Raw genomic sequence first — 22,894 nt, 5'->3', positions numbered from 1 at the left:
TTTTTTTTTTTTTTTTTTTTTCAGACAGCCATTCCCGCAACCTGGTGGGCTCTGCTAACTGCATGGCCCATTCTGTCTTGGACACTAGGGACAAACTTCCTTTCTAGGAGAAAGTTGAAACTCCTAATGTTGGCTTGAATTTCCAGAAAAACCCAATCCAGGCCTTGTGGAGTTCCCTCGCTTTCCCGTCTATCAGCTTGGGCTGAACCAATTTTTCTAATAACGTTGCGATGCAGTAAAACAACACCCTGCCTTAAAGCCTTCACCTCACCTCGGAGTGAGCAGCGCGGTGACGTCACGGCGTCCCGGGCGCGCCCCGCCCCCGCCCGGCTCGGCTCCAGGGGACGCTAGAGGGCTGGGGCTCCTTGGCAACCATTTGCTCCGCCCCTCCCGCCCCCTCCGCCTCCTCCGCCCCTTTAACCTTTAGGGTGCACGGGCGCAGAGTCCTTCACACTCTTTCCCCTTTCCCCCTCCCCTTTCCCCACCCCCCGTGCCCAAGTCTCCGGGCCGGAAGTGAAGATGGCGGCGGCGGCGCCTTCTGGCGCGGCTTCAGCGGAGCTGGTGATCGGCTGGTGCATATTCGGCCTCTTATTACTGGTAGGGGAGGTGCTCATAGTTTTCCCAGTGTTTGGACTGGTGGGAGAGAGGGAGGGGCCGGTCGGCCCCGCAGCTGGTCTGTTAGGTCCTGGGAGACCCTCCTCATCCCGCCCCGCCCCCCTTTTAGTTTGGACTGTTGGGGGCTCCTCTGCTCCGGGGCGGGGCCTGCGCTCGGAGTGGGTACGGAGGCACTGATTTCCGGCTGCTTTTGATGTATTTTCCCTGATGACGTCTAGTATTGTAGGTTTCCATTATCGAAACTCTTGCCCTCATCCCTCACTAGAGCACTGGGGCGGGTGGAGTTTGGGAACGGAGGAGACCCTCCGGGTTCAGAAGGGAGAAGTGGCCCCTGGTCCCCACGTGAGACGGGAGCACAAGGCGTGGGGCAGCAGCGCCTGATCTTTGCAAGTTCAGTAGGCGCTGGCCTTGATCTGGCAGGAGGCCTCTGCTTCCCAAAATTGTTTGTCCGTGTTCCCTACCCTTGGGATTATTAAGTCTGCAACCTTCTGTACCGATTGTGCGATGCTTTGATGACGTGAGGTGTTCCTTCTGACTTCCCGGTTTCACATTCCTTTTCAGTCTTTTGTGATAGATGTAGAAACCTATGTAGGGAAGGGCTGTAGACCTCTTTACTGCCAGTATCAGGGTGTGTATATACTAAAATGTATCTGACCTCAGGTACCACCTTTCCCAGTCGTCTTACTCCTGTTTAGTGATCAAAACGTGGGCCTAAATAGCCCAAATGGCCTAGTTTTTACTTTACTGCCTGATATTAAAACCCTTGGGCTTATTTTATTTGGGGGTCCAATTTGTTTCTCTCCATAACCCTCTCCATTCTCACTCTCCTTATCCTGTTGGGTACTTTGTGTCCCAAAGTATTTTGCTGCTTTGCAATTACTAAAACAGAAAACAAAAATCAGCCCCTAAAACTGCTAACTTCAGTTCTGGAAATCAAGACTTGTTAGATTCCACTACAATGTCTGCAAGCCGGGTAGTATGTTTTGCTGGTAAATGTTTCAGAAAAAATGCTACAAATAAAAAAATGTGAAAACTTTTGGGAATCTCTTGCTACCTTCACTTTCCCAGAAAATAATACTGCCTTTACACTGGAACATTATTTACTCTTCTTGGTGGAGAAAATGGAAACTATAGAGGGTGGCCATGTCTCCAAAGCCATCCAGTCTTGTACTTACGGAGTTCTCGCGTTCAGGAGTTCCTGAACAGACTGTCATATTCAGTTGGTTTAGAAGAAAACAAATGAGCATGGAACCAGTATCAAAGTCTGGCAGGAATATCTTGGCAGTTATCAGTTAATAAACATTTAATGTATATGAGTTGTGCTATAAATTGTGGGAGGATGTAAACAAAACAAAGTAGCTTTTAAGTGGGCCTGAAGATAGGTGGGAAAACAAAAATTCTTAAAATAGGTATTGTAAGTACTGAAAACCAAAGTATGATTTTATAAATGATATAGGACTTCAGAGAACAGAGAGTAATATCAAAAGAAAGTGGAATTGAGGTAGACATTGGATGGATGAATAAAGGAAGTCATTGAAATTGGTGATGATACACCAGGAAAAAAAAATAAAATGAGAAGGGAATTGAGGAGTTTGAAACTAGATGTTGGAACAGGAAAAATTAGTAATAAGGGCTATCGTTTAATTTTCTGCAAATTCCTATAATTCCTGGCTTATTAGAAGAGAGCTAGATTCTTTTTTTTATTATTTTTATTTACAAAAATTTTTTTTAATATATGAAATTTATTGTCAAATTGGTTTCCATACAACACCCAGTGCCCATCCCAAAAGATGCCCTCTTCAATACCCATCACCTACCCTCCCCTCCTTCCCACCCCCATCAACCCTCAGTTTGTTCTCAGTTTTTAAGTCTCTTATGCTTTGGGAGAAAAGAGCTAGATTCTTATGTCTGCTTTTGCATTCAGTCTTTTGAAATGTTATTTTGGTTGAAGTGTACGAAGAAAATCCCGTTTTAGGGGTACCTCGCAGAGGAGTATTGTTTAGGTAATTGTGGATATTCTTAAATATGACACCAGAACTCAATAAATAGAAGCTTTCTAAAGGTTAGTTGAAATAATGGAATCTGAAACCCTGTGAATAAACTTCATTCTGTTACATTAAAATTTGTTGATCCCTGTTGAACTTGAATGGATCTTTCTGCCCCATGCATGGTTTTATAACATCATGCATTGATTATTTGGAAAATACTGGTTCACTGAGTGATGCAGATATTCCAAATATGGATATATTTCAATATATAATGTTAACATATCACATTCATTATTATTACCACTGATCTTGTCAGAAGAAATGTTCCAGAAATAAGTACTGAGAAACTGTCAAGCCCACAGTTGTGGATACAAGTTTTCCAAAATTCTGAGTTTCATTTAAACTCTCGAATTTTATCTTTGGGAACAAATACTGTCAGGTTTTTTTTTTTTTTTTTTTTTTTTCCTCTTGAGGTGATAGGTTCTGTTTGTTCATTTCAACAAAATATGCCAAATGTCCAAGTCTGAATAACCATAATCACACGTACTGTCAAGTCAAAGCGATATTCCTTTGAAACCAGTGCCTAACTTGGTTTTCAGCTCCTACATTACTCCTAAGAGCCAGCACAGCTTAACGTGCAGCAGCAGAAACTCCAGCCTAATCTTCGCAGTTTCCCCCATGGAGTATTAAAAAAGATTCAAGGGTTGAAGTTCAGTAAAGTTAATTTTTACTGTTTCATTAAGCACAGTCTTAAATTGTCCTCTGTGGGTGTGTATCTGGAGGTGAAGAATACAGTAACTACTGGCACAATTTGGTGCTGTTGTCTTGATTCATGCTTAATTTGCCAGCAGTGTTTACCCATGACTTAAGCAACATGAGTGGAGATAGCAACATAGTGGAAAAGACAAATGACTTTTTAGTATTATGAGAATAGTTTTCAATTTGCAAATCCTTAGGGTTCTGGGACTGCCAGTGGTTGGAGGACTTCACACTTTGACAGCTGCTGCCAGTAATCTACTGAAGAATCGAACAGTAAGATTGACTTAATTGTGTGATCCTGGGCAAACAGAATGGACTTCAGTTTCTTCTGCCACATGAGGAATGGTTAGATTTAGTCCTCCAAGCCTATAATCTAACTACCTATGTTTACTATATGAAATCGAAACCTTTCTATATAAGTCCCCCAAGATCCTCAATTGCATTTCCCTTTGCTATATAAGACAGAGACTTCATTTCTGTAAAGCAAGTTTATTCTTGTTACTCAAAGTGACCATCACCTTGTTAGATATACTAACAAGGGAACTTGTTAGATATACGAAATATAAGACCCTAGCCTTACTGACACAGAAAGGATCTATGCTCATTAGTTTAAGAAACATTCATCCGTTCTCATTCCTGCCTCTCCCCCAGTCATTGTCAACCTTAACTTCTCATCAAAGTCCACTAAGGAGTTTTAAAAAAGCCTACTGCCCAGACCAGTTAAATTAGAATCTGTTGGGAGGGGTTGGAGACTGCTCTAAACTTTTCTTTATAATTATTAACAAAATTGTATATTTCTTTTATGAAATGTTCTTAAGATGTTATTTCACATGACATTTGGTTTCATATGATGTAGTGACCTATGACAATTCATATGACAGTTGCTATTTGTGAAGCAGTTATTGTGGCCAGGCACTGTGCTAAACTCTTTACATCTTATTTAAGTCTTATAACCTGCTATGAAATATTCTTATTACTATTTTGTAGATGATGACATTTGATTTATTTTATAATGTAGTCACTACTGATAGATTTTACCCACATAAACAAAAAGCTCTTTGGGGTTCTCAGTTTTAAAACTATAATATCTCCTGAGACCAAAAAATTCAGTATTCTCTGTCTTAACTATTTTGCTTGAGTTGCCCTTACCCTACTTGTCTGTCTGGTTTTGGCAAACATCTTCCTTTGCAGTAATACCTATCACTTTGAACTTTGTAAAGTGCAGATCTTTTTGAAATCCATCAAAAAAATTACTGAATACTTTGTGTGTCAGGTCCTGCTAAGGATAGAATGGTAAAGCTCAACTTGCAGTGGCTTCAAAATAATTTGAGGAATGTTTTAAATATTTGTGAATTCATTTAAAAACAAAAATGGTAAAATATTAATATAAATTAATGAAAAATGTTTTCCTAACACAAAAATAAATTCATAAATAGCCAGAATTTGACACTAGGTCTTATTTTTCCTCCAACATCCAGTTTCCAAAGTCTGCATTCCCTTCTTACGTTATTTTTTCTGCTGTTCTGACACCAGCTGAAATATTAGTAATATGAAGGAATTACATGCAACAACTTGGATGGATTTCAAATGCATTATGCTAAGTGAAAGAAGCCAGACTCAGTAGATGACATGCTATATAATATAGTACATTATGACATTCTAGAAAGGCAGAAGCTACCGGGACAGATAACAGTGGTGGAGAGTAGACAGAGGGGTTAACTACACAGGGGCAAAGGGGATTTTTCTGTGGTGGTGGAACTGTTCTTACATCTTGGTTGTGGTAGGGGAATTTGGAAGCTGTGAAACAAGTTGAGTGGTGGTGTTAGTTCAGTTCAGGCTCCTGAACTAGGATACCCGGAAAGGAAGTAACAGTGGAATCTGTTGAAGAGAGTGAAAGGACAAAACGACGCTTTTGTCCCAGAGCTCTTAATAGAGTTTATTTAAAACAATGGTTCTCTCTTATGGTTAAGTCATATTCCATTGCCATTTGCCACAACATGGATGGACCTAGAGGGTGAAATAGGCCAGAGGCATAAAGGCAAATACCATATGATTTCACTTATATGTGGCATATAAAAAGCAAAACAAAAAACCAGAAACAGACCCATAAATACAGAGAACAAACTGGTGGCTGCCAGAAGGGAGAGGGTGAGCGAAATGGGTGAAGGGGAGCGGGAGGTACAGGCTTCTAGTTATGGAATGAGTAAGTCATGAGGATGGAAGGTCTGCGATATTGTAATAGAGTGGTGTGGTTATAGATGGCAGCTACACTTGTGAGCATTGCATAGGGAGTAGAATTGTAGAATCACTATGTTGTACACTGGAAACTAATGTAACATTGCATGTCAACACTACTTTAATAAAATAAAAAACAAAATAACAGTGGTTCTCAAATTTGGCTCAGATTGGAATCCTCAGGCTTTTTAAAAATGCTGTGGCCTGCAGGAACCTCACTCTGATTTGTGGGGACAGCATAAAGGTATTTAAAAACTGCCCAGGTGATTCTAACCCAGCCTGGGCTGAGAATCACTGGATTAGTACCTATCTGTAATTCCCTACATTTGAGTAGAGGAGAGTTTCTCAAAATGTAGTTCTTGGACCAATAGCAGCCTCAATTGGAACTTGTTACAAAGGCACATTTTCTGGGCCCACTCCAGACCCCTGAATCTGAAACTCTGGGGGTGGCGCTTAGCATTTTTTACTATAACAAGCCCTCCAGATGATTCTGATATTCCCTAAAATTAGAGAATCGTGAGCAAAGTCCTATGCTCTGTGTTAGTCATTAGAAAGGCATTGACAGCTATTAAGAGTACCTGGTGGATTAGAGATATCATCCTCAGTACCTCTGAGTGTACTTTTATCACTGGAAAGTTCCTTGCAGTGCACAAGTACTCATTTTTAATGTTCACTTTTCTTTGTTTAATGTCCTTTAAAATTTGAATTATATTATAATTTGTCGATTGCATCGTGATTATTGGCAGTTAGTCTTTTAGCTGAATGGTACCCTTGAACTGTCATATGGGGCAGAAGTTAATTTCAATTCAAGTTATATTGTATTAGTCTGGAGAAATCTATAGGTAAAAAGTATGTAAAGCTAATTACAACTATGACATATGAGACCATTAATGATTGCAGTGTATTCAATGAGGATATATGTAACTGAGCACTGTTATCAATAACTTGTTTTTTGGTGTGTCTTTGCATCTAAGTAAGGTTGTACTGCATTCATGAAATAGGCTTTGAAAATTATAAATCTAGAATAAGGTTATAAGAGGTAATGGACCTTCATTACACATGTAAAAGGACCTTCATTTGACATAGTTTCCCATTGGAAACTTTCAAACACATGCTAAAATCAGAGTTAGAGAATACATAGTGCAGTCGCAAAACATTTCTTTTTGTTGTCTTTCAGGCTATTTTGGCATTCTGCTGGATATATGTTCGTAAATACCAAAGTCAGCGGGAAAGTGAAGTTGTCTCCACCATAACGGCAATTTTTTCTCTGGCAATTGCACTTATCACTTCAGCACTTCTACCAGTGGATATATTTCTGGTTTCTTACATGAAGAATCAAAATGGTACATTTAAGGTAATTACTATCGTACTTTAAGGTAATTACTATCATACTTGTGATTTTTTTTCCCCTTTCAAATTCTTGGCAAAGAAGTGTTTAAGTTTAGTAGTCCAGTATATATTATGCTTCTGTTGTTGTGTCTGGGAATCAGTGAGGGTGCATATGCAGCACAGAGGCTAAGAATGGGACAGCCAACGTGGAAGACTAGAAGTGAACTGGTACTGATTCAACAACTTTCCAAGTGTGAAGAATACCTTTTGTTAATCCGAAAATATATTAAGTAATGCAGTAGGTTTTATTTTGTATCTCTCCTAGCTCCCTTGAAGTTTGAGTTGATTTACATTAATGAAGTAAATAATTTACAAGGGCTTTTTTTAGTGGTGGATCACAATTGTAGTCTGTTTCACATTGAGTACTTTGAGTCTGTATGGTATATGGAAAAGACCACTAAGCTAGCTGGGAGTTACAAGACCTGAGTTCTAGACTTGACTCTACTATCTAGGCTATATTTTGGTCAAATTAGTTACGTTTTCTAGACTTCAAGTTCTTCATTTTTAAAATGAAGGATGTTGGACTGGAAGATTTCTGATTTCCTTTCCAATTATGCAAATTATTATTTAAAACTTTTTTTTTTAATGTTTGTTTATTCTTTGAGATTGAGAGAGAGAGAGAGAGAGAGAGAGAGAGAGCATGAGCAGGAGAGGGGCAGGGAGAGGGAGACACAGAATCTGAAGCAGGTTCCAGGCTCCAAGCTGTCAGCACAGAGATTAATAAAACACATGAAGCTGCTCTTTTCATGGAGCTTACATTCTGTAAGATCAGGCAAACAGTAAACAGTCAAAACAAGTGAATTTCATGTTGATACATTCTGTGAGGAAATATAGTAGATTGATGTGAAAGTTTAAGTTGTGGGTAATTCAGATAGGGGCACAGGAAGGCCAGATTGTTGGAACAGATTACTTGAGATGAGACCTGGATAAGGAGAAGCCAGTCAGGTGAAGAACCAGAGGGAAAAGCCTGTGGGGAGAGGAAACAGCAAATACAGAAGCTCGAGATGAGTTTGGCCTATTTGTGGTATTGTGGTGTTGCACTTCGGTACTAGCTGAGATTAAGACGAGGCCTGGTGGATTGTTTATGACCTTAAGTCATGTTAATAGAACTGTATTTTGGACAAATTACCTTCAAAATGCCTATTGTATATATAAAAGTGGAGGTATCAAGTAGGAGTTGCAAGTGTTGCTGAGAGGTGTAGGGAGAGGGGTAGAGAAGTGACTGCTGGCTTTGGTCAGTGGTAAGCAAGGAACAAGATAGTTTCAATGGAGCACATGGGTGGTCAGGTTGGAGTGGGTTAACTCTGGATGGGAGGTGAGGAAGTGGTGATAGGGAATGCTGAAAACTTTTTGAGAACTTTTGTTCTCTAAGGGATTAGGAGGTGGGATCAAGAGAGGTGTTGTTATTTGTGGTGGTTATGCGTATTATCTCTGTGCTTGATGGAAGTTACTAGAGTTGGTATACTTTAGGATTCAGTACAGTGGGAGAAATTTTTGAGAGGGAAGATAGGATATCATTGCAGGGACAGTGTTCTTGAGAAAGCAGAGGAGTTGGAGATCTAAATGTGAAAGGATTGGCCATAAATAGGACTATAGGTACTTGGCTGGAGGAAGGACTAACATTTGAATACAGATGGAGGTAGGTGTTAGATTTGGTAGTAAGTTGAGTAAGCTCCTGTCTTACGGCTCCAAATTATTTTAGGGAACTCCAAGTCAGCGTTTTTTAGGCATTGACATTTTGTGCTGGTTTATCTTTGTTGTGGGGGTTATCCTGTGCATCATAGACAGTTAACACATCTTTGCTTCTACACACAAATGCCAGTAGCACACTGACACTCCCCCCTACCCCCTGGGTCTCCATTGCCAAATGCCCATGGGAGCCAGAATCACCCCTGAATAAAAACTACTGGCCTAAGGTAAGAATACCAGGTAAAATCGAGGTGGGTTGTGTAGTTTTGGGTTGGGCTGATCATTTCAAAGTGTCATCTTGAAGAATAGAAAGGAAATTTTACATGCGTGATCCACTATATCTTCGTTCTATGGAATTTCTATTTTCCTTTCATCTCAAGTGGTCTTTAATATTCTCTAGTATTAGTTCTTGGGTCTTCAATGACTCTGTAGTTTCTTTTGGTCTCTACCTTGGGAGGCAGTGGTCTACAAAATGTATCAAGGGCATAGCGGTTCTCAAAAGGTAAAAGAAGGAAGGTTTCATAAACTAAACTCTTTTGACAGTATATACCTTGGAGGCAAAACTGTATAAAAGCCAAATGCACTAATAGTACTTGAATGATGTATATTTTACACATATTTTTAGCTTTAAAATAGTAACAGAAATATTTTCTTACTGCCATAAGATTTGGTTAAACAAAAGAACCTTGCAGGATGAAAAGTACTAAATGTCAATGAATCTTTGGCTTTAGATTACCTTAACATACTTTCTACTTTTAACTTTTTTCTGAGGTTGGGGTCTTGTTTAATTTTAAAGTTTAACTTTTAAGTAATTCTCAATGGCCACATTAATTATTGTGGGATTATTTTGGAAATTGGAAGGGAGTTTGTATTAGGGATAGATGAATTATCCTCTATTTCAAAAAATCTTCAGGATTCAGAAATCTTTTTAAAATTCTGTTTTGTGCATACACAACAGCTAAAGAAACTGTTAGGAGCTGAAGTTTTGATTATGTACATACTAATTTGGATACCTGAATCATTGAAAAAATTTCCAGTCATGGAACAGAATTCTCCCCAGTGCTTTGCCATGGCCATGTGGTAAACACTGTTGCAAAATTTTTTTTTTTTTTGTATATGTGTGGGTGTTTCATTTTTTAGACAAAGATTGCATGTGTTAAAACTATTAGCTGCAATGTGTTCTGTGCTATCCCCTCATGGATATCTATATATGCTAGTTTATATAGATTCCATTGTTTTTAATGTCTATACAGTTTCTCCTCAGGCATTTAGATTATTTCCAGTTGTTGTTACTGTTTTTTAATTTTTTGAACAACACTACACTGAATATTGTTGGATAAAGAGCTCTTGAGTGAAGAATCAATAAACATTTGGTGCGGGCTGGAATTACGGAGAGAATGGTCAGCAAGTACACAGGTTCTTATCTACTTGACATTCTGCAAAACGATGACCTTTCCCAAAGTGCAGGTGCTTTAGCAGAGGTACCTCTTCCTCCTTTTGTTCTCTCGCCTTATATGGCAAGAAGGAGAATGTCCTTGCAGGTAGATAAACAGTATGGACTTGGGTGCCGGGTAGTGTGCACTTGATACAAGCTGTTCATGAGGTGCTTGGACATTCCAGTTGCTGAACATCTAGAGACTTTGGGCTCCTTTAGTCCTGTGAATATGGGGTTCAGCTCCTCCTACTGTATGGGAAATGGAGGCTTCATTTTGGTAGCTTGTTGCCATATAATCCAGTAAGAGCTCTTGAGGTCATTCATTAGACAGTACTATTTGTCTTTAAAACGTATCTGTGTACTGATACCTGTCCTGATTTGTGTGAATCTTTTTAGGATATATTCCAACAAACAATGTTTAGATCATAGACTATTTTACTTACCATGTAGGAGATGGCTTTGTCTCCACATTTGCCACTAATAATATGTTTTAAATTTTGCCACCTAGGTAAATGAAAAGTTACTATAATAATAGATTTTTATGTTTTATTAATAAAATCTCATAATTGGGTAAATTCCTCATTGTTGATCTTTTTCGAAAAATTTCCTAGCTCTTGCCTGTATGTTTTTCAGATGATTTTTTTAATCAGCATGTCAAAATACTCCACCTCCTAGTATATTGGGATTTGGATTGGCAGTATATATAGTTTTTTATAGATTAATTTGGAGGGATTTGGTATTTACAATCTTTTCATGTGGGAACATGTGACTTTCATTTATTTAGATCTTTAAAAAGTTCTATAATCAATTTAATTTTCTTTGTATAATATAACATTTTTATTTAACCTATTAAATTTTTTATAGTCTTTATTGCTATTGGAAAAATACTATTTTTATTCTACTTTGTGTGTCAAGGTTTTGCTTTTGTGGTGCTAAATTTGGATTTTCCACATTTTTGTTCTTTTACCAATTTGTCAGCAAGAAATTCATAGATGTTCATTGTTCAAAGTGTTTGTAGGTGAAAAAGAAAAAAAAAGAAAAACCTAAATTATTTTAGAAGGAACTTTAAATGCTGATACCCTTCCTTAAGAGCCAGTATAGTGGGATGTTGATACCACTTGAGCTCTTAAAGTGTTTATAGAAAAGAAATGACCTTTGATACCAATTTGAGCCTTACTACTTAATAGCAGTAGTCACTTAGACTCTCCACATTTAATTTTTCATATGCATAAAGTTTAGGACATTTAATAAAAAGATTTGCATTTAGTTCTGATTCATTAGTATACAGATTTTTTTATTTGAAAAGATTAATTTGAATTATATTTTCTAAGTTAAATTACTACATTTAAATTACTAATTTAAAGAATACTTGTGTGGGATGAAGGCAAAGAAGTTTAGATTGACTTTTTTTTAGGTATTTTTAAAAAATGTATATTGTACTCAAATATCTTTTTCTAAAATTCAATCGTATTTCACTCTCCGTATAATAATTCGTCACTATTTTCTGTTTTCCTTAGGACAAAGTCCAAAATACTTAGCATGACTCATAGTCCCTTAAACCTGGCTCTTTCCCTCCCTTGCTCCACTTGCTTTTTCTTAGCTTTCCAAAGGCTCTAATGAAACTATATATTTAGCTTCTTGCAGTTTTTTCAGACTTTCAGGTATGTTCCTCCTATCTTCTGTACTTCCTACTGTTTGTTTTTTTTTCCTCCTATTTTCTGAGAACGACCTTTCTTTCTTCATTTTTCGGGTTAGAATCATTTTGGGAAGCCATCCCTGATCTTTAGGCTGAGTTTGGTGGCTCCTGTTTATGTGTTTCCCTAGAACTATGTTGTCATCTGAGCATTTGCCTGTTGAAGTTTGTTTACTTATCTGTCTCTTAATTAATTATTGAAGGCACAGGCCATACTTGTTTAGTTGATGATGTATTTATAAGTGACATTCAGTTATATTAAAACCTAATTGTAGGGGCGCCTGGGTGGCGCAGTCGGTTAAGCGTCCGACTTCAGCCAGGTCACGATCTCGCGGTCTGTGAGTTCGAGCCCCGCGTCGGGCTCTGGGCTGATGGCTCAGAGCCTGGAGCCTGTTTCCGATTCTGTGTCTCCCTCTCTCTCTGCCCCCCCGCCATTCATGCTCTGTCTCTCTCTGTCCCAAAAATAAATAAACGTTGAAAAAAAAATTAAAAAAAAAAAAAACCTAATTGTAATTGTTACACAAATGGATGTTTCGTTAATATTTCTATTTCCTTTTTATCCCAGGACTGGGCTAATGCTAATGTCAGCAGACAGATTGAGGACACTGTATTATATGGTTACTATAGTAAGTATCTCAGTTTCATTTCCTATTTGGGCTGCTAACCAAAATGTAGAATTAAGCTATGTGTAAACATTTTGCTATCACTTTTGTGATTATTGTTTCAACACTAGGAGTAAGTAATACAGCAATACAACATTCATTCCCATAATCTGGAAACTTTTAACCTACTCTGCTTCATTTGGGTTTATTTATATGTCTCTCTAGAGTTTCAGTCAAGTTACTTTAAATCTCAAGTCTTGTCCTTTGTTAACATTACCAGTTTCCCAGTTGCGCTCTTGAGTTAAAAAAATCTCTGTTTTCTAGACATTTTTTTCTAAGTATTGACACTAGTAGAGGGTACACTGGAGAGTTTGTAGCATCAACTTTATTGTGCTATACTGATCCAGTTTAATCCAAGGGATTCTGGTTGATTGGGTCTTTCCTCTCTCTTCCTTCCCGAATGTTCAATTATAAAAGCTTATTATAAGCACCTAAATGTTTCCCAGATGTTCTCTCTGGATATACATAAGACTTGTGTTTTTACAAAAATATTAATGCTGATTTAAGGAAGGGATGTCATTTTTTTTTCAGCAATGAATCAATATGTTGAATAAGAATTCAGCAGGACACTAAATTGGAAACTGAAAAAACATAGCAGTTTCTTTTGGTGGGATAATTTTTTCAAGGGTTTCATTGAATTTTAACTTAGTTGCTTTGGCTCTGCCTTTGCCTTTTCTCCTGATCTAAAATCTTCAGAACCCATGAAATTCTATCCCTCTGGCATGTATTTTAGAAATATTTTGTGGTATTTTAATGTAGAATTCATTATTTCTGATGAATACATTAAATGTAAATTATAAAATATAAATTTGACCTGTTAGAACCTTCGAAATGGTGCTGTATTAAACAGAATGTTATCTTTTCAGTACAGATTTTGGTAGGATGTATATAAATCACTTCAAAAAAAGTTTTGGGGGAAGGGAGCCTCTCTTCTATGTGACACCAAAGTGTATTTGTGCAATAGAGCACATGACAAGATAAGGCAACTTTTATCTTGGTGCGGTCCAGGTTGAAGAGCCATATCTTATCATTGAACCTAGAGGCTACCAGATTAATCCATTGTAACCAAGGTTACAAAGACTTTTCAACTTTTTTTTTATTTTTTTATTTTTTTTTATTTTTGGGACAGAGAGAGACAGAGCATGAACGGGGGAGGGGCAGAGAGAGAGGGAGACACAGAATCGGAAACAGGCTTCAGGCTCTGAGCCATCAGCCCAGAGCCTGACGCGGGGCTCGAACTCACGGAGTGCGAGATCGTGACCTGGCTGAAGTCGGACACTTAACCGACTGCGCCACCCAGGCGCCCCAACAAAGACTTTTATACAGGAATGTTAATTGAATGAACATGTTAATGAAGCCCTTCCAGTTGTTTTATGGAGAGAATTAATCTACCTAAAATGATTTTAGTGTGTATTTTTCTCAATTCTCCTAAGGAAAGTATGTCCCTACTATTTTAAATGCATAGCATGGGAGATAAGTTAATCATTACAAACAGTAGAGGACTTAAGGATAAAGGGTTTGATTTTTGGCAGAACTTGAGTTATAGTTGGAAACATAACTACCTTGGGATAGTATAGTTGAGATACTGACCTAGGGAAGAAATTTGCATGAGAAGCCAAATAATGATAGAAGATTTCTTGATGACTGTGGATTCAAGGCAAGACTAATATTAATGGTTTTTTGGCATAAAGTTAGTCATATCCACCTTAGCTATGGCTAATAGGCTCTTGGCTTTTACTTAGATGGTGACCTACCCCCCGGGAGCCTAAAGGATTATATAGTTTCTGAAGTAGTTACTATTCCCAAGCCCACCTGTTTCTCCAGAAATGCTAGATATTATCCAAAGAACTATTTTTATGTATCCATTCTGTGAGATTCCATAGTTTATCTAATTACTTCTAACATATCAACATGTTTTCATTGTCTAACCTTGCCAAGAACTGTATGAGACTTTCATATTCAACATTTTACTTAATTTTCATGAATGTCATTTTTTGGGAAGTATTTTCTATCTTTTACAGATGGAGAAATTGATATTTAGCGATATTAAAGATCACCTTGTTAGTGAGTGGCATAGCCTAAAGCTGGAGCTTTGTGGCATTAAATGAGCTGCCTTTTAATAAATGGTTCTGGGGATGTTACCTGTGGGAATTCTTCATAGCACTTGAACCCCCAGGGCAGCTCCAAAAATCATCTGGGATCTTTTAAATAATACGGAATGCTAGATTACACCCAGAATGAGTCTGGTTTACTTTGGTGTTCCATTAATGTCACCAATGCTCTTATCAGAAAAGTGTTATGTATTGGAAAGTTGTAAAACTCAAGGTGGTGGATTCAAGTTTTCCAAAAATCTTAATTTTCTTTTGAAAACTTAGGTTTTATTGGGCACCAATACTGTTACTTATTTTCTTTGAAGTGACAAGGCCACTTTATTCATTTTTGAGAAAGTCCATCTAATACTCAAGCCTGGATAACTACTGCTTGTCTGTCAGTTGTTCTTTCAAGAAAAATGGTGTTCTTTGAAAAAGAGTGCCTAGTGTAGCTCACAAGTGAAATACCAGAGTGCTTCTCACAAGGGCAATTTATGTGCACCTCTCTTCTCACAGGATATTAAAAAGGTGGGTACTCAAAGGTAGACATCTAATGGAATTATTACCGCATCAAAAGGGACTTCCCTAAATAAAAGTTTTCCCCACTGGTGATTGCTTGGTGGTGAAAAATATAATAACTATGGGGTAACTGGTGGCTCAGTTGACTAAGTAACTGACTCTTGATTTCGGCTCAGGTCATGGTCTCACAGTTCATGAGTTCAAGCCCCATGTGGGGTTTTGTGCTGACAGTATGGAGCCCCCTTGGGATTCTCTCTCTCCCTCTCTCTTTCACCCCTCCCCTGCTCTCTCTCTCTCTCAAAATAAATAAACTTAAAAAAATAGTAGCTGTTAGTGGTATGGCTAATGACATTTTGATATTATTATGAAAATAATTTTCATATTTGCATACCCTGAAGTGATCCGTGCTAATCTAGGGTCTGGAAACTGTATTTTTGAGATACTTCTGTTATATTAATGGAACTTTGGGTATGTTTTTCCTGGAAACTCAGGCCAGCTAGCTGCTGCTTCTACCTGCTTGTTCTCCCCTAGCTATAGATTGGTTATTAACAGTCCTCAGGTACCTGAAGCTGCCTGCAAAGGAGTCTCCTGGAGCTTGTTGAAGGATGAGAGAGTAAAGTTGTTTATTTCTGCCCTTTTGCCCTATACTCATAGGGATTGTGTACTCAGAAGAGACCCCCTCATTTGAGGCTATTGTTTATCCTAGAAACATTCAGGATTCAGTCCTTTTTTCCTTTTTGAATGTTTTTATTTCTTGATTTATATCTTTAAACTTCTTTGATATTTTCTTTTAAAAAACTGCTCTTGTCTGACATTTTTGTTTCACTTCTGTTTTAATCTCATGTTTGAACCTGTTCAAGTTTTTATCTCACGTATGTGTTTAGGCTTTTTATCTGAGTTCTATTTTTACATTTCAAATTTATTTTAATCTTTAAATTTTTACATTGTATTAATTGTAATTTATTGTAAAGCTTACTATAATGTTTTCTCTAACCATTCTTGAAATTTTTAGTTTCAACACTTTCACTACTTTTTTAATTTCTTTTTTTAAATTTTTAATTTTAAAAAAATTTTTTAGTTTTTTAAAATACAATTTATTGTCAAATTGGCTAACGTACAGTATGTAAAGTGTGCTCTTGGTTTTTGGGGTAGATTCCCATGGTTCATCACTTACATGCAACAGTGCTCATCCCAACAAGTGCCCTCCTCAATGCCCATCACCCATTTTTCCCTCTCCTCCACCGCCTGCTTCCACCTTCAGTTTGTTCTCTGTATTTAAGAATCTCTTATGGTTTGCCTCCCTCCCCTTCTGTTTGTAACTATTTTTTTCCCATTCCCTTCCCCATGGTCTTCTGTTAAGTTTCTCAAGATCCACATATGAGTGAAAACATATGATATCTGTCCTTCTCTAACTGACTTATTTCACTCAGCATAATACCTTCCAGTTCCATCCATATTGTTGCAAATGGCATGATTTCATTCTTTCTCATTGCCAAGTAGTATTCCATTGTATATATAAACCGCATCTTCCTTATGCATTCATCAGTTAATGGGCATTTAGGCTCATTCCTTAATTTGGCTATTGTTGAAAGTGCTGCTATAAGCATTGGGGTACACGTGCCCCTATGCATCAGCACTCCTGTATCCCTTGGATAAATTCCTAGTAATGCCATTCCTGGGTCATAGGGTAGTTCTATTTTTAATTTTTTGAGGAACCTCCACACTGTTTTCCAGAGTGGCTGCACCAGTTTGCATTCCCACTCACAGTGCAAGAGGGTTCCTGTTTCTTCACATCCTCACCAGCATCTGTTATTTCCTGGGTTGTTAATTTTAACCACTCTGACCAGTGTGAGGTAGTATCTCAAGTGTGGTTTTGATTTGTATTTCCCTGATGAGGAGCGATGCTGAACATCTTTTCATGTGCCTGTTGGCCATCTGGATGTCTTCTTTAGAGAAGTGTCTATTCATGTCTTCTGCCCATTTCTTCACTGGATTATTTGTTTTTTGGATGTTGAGTTTGTTAAGTTCTTTATAGATTTTAGATACTAATCCTTTATCTGATATGTTATTTGCACATATCTTTTCCCATTCCGTTGGTTGCCTTTTGGTTTTGTGATTGTTTCCTTTAATTTCTTTTAAGTGAATTTTCATTTTACTTAATAGTTTCTCTAACTTTTTGTTTTGATTTTGTATGCATTCAGGGGTTGTAGCAATAGAGCCCAAACCAAAAGCGGGAATTATTCAAGACTGGTGTGTTCAGCCCTTCTGTAATTGTCCTATCACTTTATCCTAGAGACCCTTCCTTCTTCTGACACTGATTCTTGGGCTGTCATTTTTTGTGTAGATGTAAATTGAATTATATAGTATATATTGTTTTCTGTTTGGTTTCTTCAGTGTTTAGCATTATATTTGAGATTCATCTGTATTATTGCAGGTAACAGTACTTTGTTGATTGTCATTGCTATAAATATTCCATTGTATTAACATATCATAGCTTGTTTATTCTGAAATTCATGATCAGTTGAGTTCAGTTTTGGGCTGTTTCTTTTTTTTTTTTCAATATATGAAGTTTATTGTCAAATTGGTTTCCATACAACACCCTGTGCTCATCCCAAAAGGTGCCCTCTTCAATACCCATCACCCACCCTCCCCTCCCTCCCACCCCCCATCAACCCTCAGTTTGTTCTCGGTTTTTAACAGTCTCCTATGCTTTGGCTCTCTCCCACTCTAACCTCTTTTTTTTTTTCCTTCCCCTCCCCCATGGGTTTCTGTTAAGTCTCTCAGGATCCACCTAAGAGTGAGCACATATGGTATCTCTCTTTCTCTGTATGGCTTATTTCACTTAGCATAACACTCTCCAGTTCCATCCACATTGCTACAAAGGGCCATATTTCATTCTTTCTCATTGCCACATAGTACTCCATTGTGTATATAAACCACAATTTCTTTATCCATTCATCAGTTGATGGACATTTAGGCTCTTTCCATAATTTGGCTATTGTTGAGAGTGCTGCTGTAAACTTTGGGGTACAAGTGCCCCTATGCATCAGCACTTCTGTAACCCTTGGGTAAATTCCTAGCAGTGCTATTGCTGGCTCATAGGGTAGATCTATTTTTAATTTTTTGAGGAACCTCCACACTGTTTTCCAGAGCGGCTGCACTAGTTTGCATTCCCGCCAACAGTGCAAGAGGGTTCCCGTTTCTCCACATCCTCGCCAGCATCTGTAGTCTCCTGATTTGTTCATTTTGGCCACTCTGACTGGCATGAGGTGATATCTGAGTGTGGTTTTGATTTGTATTTCCCTGATGAGGAGTGATGTTGAGCATCTTTTCATGTGCCTGTTGGCCATAGTTTTGGGCTGTTTCAAATACTACTGGTTTGAGGATCTAGTGTATCTGTATTTTTTTAAAAAGCATTTACTGCATTGTTGTCCACCATACGAATGCTTTTATTCAAAGAATCCTAGATTATTAGGTGTTATAATAAGTTCTTTTTGCTCTTCAGTGTTTCTCTAGTGAAAATAGATGTATGCATATTTGGATGAGGTAAGTTACGGAACTAAGGAAGAATAAGATGGACCAAGAAACTTTCAAACTCCTATTTCTATGCCATGCCTTTTCTATGCCATGCCTTAAGAGCACTTAAGAGGGCTTTTATGAAGTTTTTCGTTACTCCCTGTTGGTTAAATCCTGAAAAGTTGTACCTGGAGTCTTTACTATGCATTTTGAATGTAGGGTTTACAACCTCCTAGTGTCTAGTTTGAGATGAGTACTGTGGGACCTTGAAGTCATTTAACTTCTTTATGACTACTCCACTTGTGAAGTGGTGATAAAGTAGTATCTACTTCATGGTATGAGGAGTATGAGACATGTGGTATCTGGTATCTGTTGTTGTTTTAATTCACATCAGCTAAGAGAGCAAGGAAAGTAAACCCCTGTGCAATGATACGGGAAAATTAGAAGAATTGACCTAACATCTCATCAGATTTACATCTTTTTGATTCTTTGTTTTAAAATATTTTTTTAAGGGTTATTTATTTTTGAAACAGAAACAGAGACAGAAACAGAAACAGAGCGGGGGAGGGGCAGAGAGAGAGGGAGACAAAATCTGAAGCAGGCTCCAGGCTCTGCGCTGTCAGCACAGAGTCCCATGTGGGGCTTGAACTCACGAATCATGAGATCGTGACCTGAGCTGAAGTCAGACGCTTAACCGACTGAGCCATCCAGGCGCCCCACATCTTTTTGATTCTTTATTGTTGTGAAAACATCTCTAAATTGCTTTTTTAGGTAAGATGGACTGAGACTAAATTGGAAGACATTTTTTTTTTTTTTTTTTGATTCAGTTTTGTGAAGTTCTTGATGAGATAGTTGTGCTTTCCTTCCCCCTTCTTAAAAGACTGTATTCTTAATCATTGGGGGAAGTTTTCTAAATGGCTTTGGATTACATTTGCTCAAGACATTCTCTGGATAATGACTCCGTGAGACTTAGTGTCCTAAGGATTTGTTTCCAAGTGGAAATAGTAGAGGAAACAAACAACCAAAAAAAAAAAAAAAAAAAAAAAAAAAACAAAACCCTTAAGGAAAATGACTATTCTTCAGACTACATATTCTAAGTTAAAGCCTATAAACAGTTTTGTTCTCTGAGTTGTATACTGTCAGATCATGCTCCTTGCTGTTCGAATCAGTGAGGTACTATTAACAGCAGTAGTAGTTACCTGTTGTGTGTACCAAATCACACCCAAATTTAGCAGTTTAAAACAAACATTATCTCACAGTTTCTCTGGGTCAAGAATCCAGATGCAGCTGACATAGCAGTGTTGCAAATATTGACAGATTTGATGTTTAGTCAACATATAATACTTTTATACTTGCAAAATATTTATTAAGCATGTAACATATAAAGTTTGAAGTCCCTTGTGTGCCTTTCCCTGGTGCCATCTCTCCTCCAACCCCCTTAGAAGTAATCACTATTCTGACTTTTTTAGTCTGTTAATCCCTTGCTTTGCCTTGCTGTATCTGCCAGGCTGTATCTTTGGTTTTACATTTTGAACTTTATACGAAATTACTTGTTTTCACTCAGCCTTATGTTTCTGAGATTCTTATGTGTTCTTGCATAAGGTGTAGTTTATTGTGTATGAATATAACACATGGTAATCAGTCTGGACATTTGGATTTTTTGCTACTAATAACTGTGTGAGGAACATGTTTGTACACGTTTCCTGTTGCATATGTGCAAAATACATAAAATTGATGGACCATAAGTTATGTGCATCTTGAACATTCTAAATAATGACAAATTATTTTCCTCATTATTTATACCACTTTAATTCCCATGAAAAGGGTGTGATCCTTCCAATTGCTCTGTATCCTAAAGTTGGTGTTTTTGTTTTTGCTGTTATATTCCAATAGAACATTATTTACAAAAGCAGGTGGTGGGCCAGATTTGGCCTCTAGGCTGTAGTTTCCTGGCCCCTGGCCCAATCTATTACAGTTATATAGAAAATAAAAATAAAAGCTGTGTGTGCAATCAACAACTAAAAGAAAACATCCCAAAGGTTAAATTAGGTGGCATTTAGGTAGTTGAATTATGTGTAACTGTTTTATTTTGTGTGTATATTTTTATTTTGCAAAATTACCCAAATGAGTATATACTACCTTCAAAATGAAGGGGAGAAAAAGAACATTTAAAAGTGTTCATGTATTGGGGCACCTGGGTGGCTCAGTTGGTTAAGTGACTTCAGCTCAGGTCTTGATCTCATGGCTCATGAGTTGGAGCCCCGTGTTGGGCTCTGTGCTGACTGCTCAGAGCCTGGAACTTTCTTTGGATTCTGTCTCCCTCTCTGTCTACCCCTCCCCCGTTCGTTCACTTTCTCTCTCTCTCTCCCTGTCTCCCTCTCTCCCTTTCCCTCCCTCCCCCTCTCTCCCTCTCCCTTACCCTTTCTCTCTTTCTCTCTTTTAAAAATAAACACTTAAAAAAAAGTGTTCATGCATTATCTGAGTTCTTGGAATAGCAAGGAAACTGTAACCTGAGATTAAAATATTGCTATAAAATACTACTGACAAGGGGTGCCTGGGTGGCTCAGTCAGTTGAGCATCTGACTTTGGCTTAGGTCATGATCTCCTAGTTAATGAGTTTGAGGCCCACGTCGGGCTGTGTGCTGACAGTTCAGAGCCTGGAGCCTGCTTTGGATGCTGTGTCTCCCTCTCTCTGCCCCTTTCCCTCTCATGCTCTGTCTCTCTCTGTCTCTCAAAAAATGAATAAACGTTAAAAAAATTTTTTTAAATACTACTGACAAGGCTAATATTATTTGGATAATATGGAACGGCAAGACTGTGGCTGTAGTTTCAGAATCCATAGTGTACTTTTTTTGGAGTATAGTTGACACACAATGTTACATTAGTTTCAGGTGTTCTCTATGCCAAACTTTGATACTGCTATGTATTTTTAGTTTTTGCCAGTGTGGCAAGTGTGAAATGATAGGTCCTTAATCTTCATTTCTCTTATTTTGAAAAAGAAATTGCATGCTTTTAAAAAATTTATTGGCTTTTTCAATTTTCTATTTGAGTTACCTTTTTTAAAGTTAGGTTGTTTGTGTTTTTCTAACCGTTTTAAGACATTTTTTTAATGTGCTCTGAGCTGTTCACACAGTGATTCCAAATATTTTATTTTTCCTCCCACTGAGTTCCACTCCCCCCATCTTTCTTATGAAAGTAGGGACTTCTGAGCTTTGATTTAGCCATATTCATGAACCCTATAATGATGACTGGAACATACTCATTAGATATTTGAGTTGAATACATTTTATCAGAGGAGATAATCATGTGAGGTGTTTTTTTTTTTTTTTTAATCTTTTAAGTAATGTATTACATAGGTAAATTATTCTTCAACCAACTTTGCACTCCTAGGATAAACCTTGATTGGTCATGATGGTGGCTTTTTTGGTTTTTAAATCTCTTGTTGGACTTGTTTTGCTGTTACCTTATTTGGGATTCTCTTAAAAATTGACTGAGAGGTGAGACTGGTTTATAAATTTCCTGTATCTTATTATTCTTGTCAGGTTTGCATATGAAAACCCTGCTAGCTTCATAAAATGAACTGAGAAGTATTTGTATTATTACTATTATTATTACTTTAGAGAATGCTATGGACTAGTGAGCATTACATGGGACTCTGTCCCATAATCTGTACCCATGTTTAATAACTAAGGGATAGAAGTGAGTGTGGTAGTTTGTACAATTATTTCTAATGACCTAGTCACAAAACTTGTTTCTAATAACTGAGTTCTGCTGGTTAGAATTCTTAATAGCCAGATGGAAGCACTTCTAGTAAGGATGAAACAATAGTTTCATTGAATTAGAGGTATTACTTCCACCTAACCATTTGGTTTCCTTATTCCATTGAAATGAACAGGCAATAATAGTTACCATGTTGGCTGGAATGATTGATGCTGGTTATTAGGGGAAATAGAGTTGCTGCTACACAGTGAAGGCCAGAGGTATACCTAAAACCCAGGGGATTCTGGGGCATCTCATGATGCTAGCATGTTCAGTGGTAAAAGTTAATTGAGATCTGTTACACTCATGGCTCACAGGCTACCAACAGCTCTGGATAGTTCAGGAGTGAATGTTTGGGTTCTCCTATTTCTCGTGTCATATTCTGTTTTAGGGCTTACACCTGTCTGCTGGTTAACAGATTGGAAATACATGGCATGTATAGTATAGTGTTGTCCTTATTTTATTTTATTTTTTTTTTAGTCTCATTTAAAATAAGTCTGGAAATGGGCTATTCAGGGATCGTATGGCAGTACTAAGGCATCATG

The 22,894-nt window shown here is 37.7% G+C and overlaps 1 protein-coding gene across 2 annotated transcripts in view; it reads left to right on the top strand.

Annotated features, from left to right (window-relative positions):
* The first annotated feature begins 312 nt into the window (after positions 1-312).
* Positions 313-22,894, top strand: part of LMBRD1 (LMBR1 domain containing 1) — a 122,397-nt gene continuing 99,815 nt past the window's right edge. The window contains exons 1-3 of one of the 2 annotated variants that reach the window (XM_043591731.1): positions 313-597; positions 6,775-6,951; positions 12,369-12,429. In XM_043591731.1, the coding sequence (XP_043447666.1) occupies positions 520-597; positions 6,775-6,951; positions 12,369-12,429 (316 nt within the window). In that variant the 5' untranslated portion in view covers positions 313-519. Of the gene's footprint in view, positions 598-3,564; positions 3,636-6,774; positions 6,952-12,368; positions 12,430-22,894 lie in introns of those variants that run through there. The other variant, XM_043591730.1, reaches the window with a different exon arrangement.

The sequence above is a fragment of the Prionailurus bengalensis genome, chromosome B2, assembly GCF_016509475.1.
Source record: "Prionailurus bengalensis isolate Pbe53 chromosome B2, Fcat_Pben_1.1_paternal_pri, whole genome shotgun sequence".
Lineage (NCBI taxonomy): Eukaryota > Metazoa > Chordata > Mammalia > Carnivora > Felidae > Prionailurus > Prionailurus bengalensis.
This window is presented reverse-complemented; position numbering and strand designations above follow the sequence as displayed.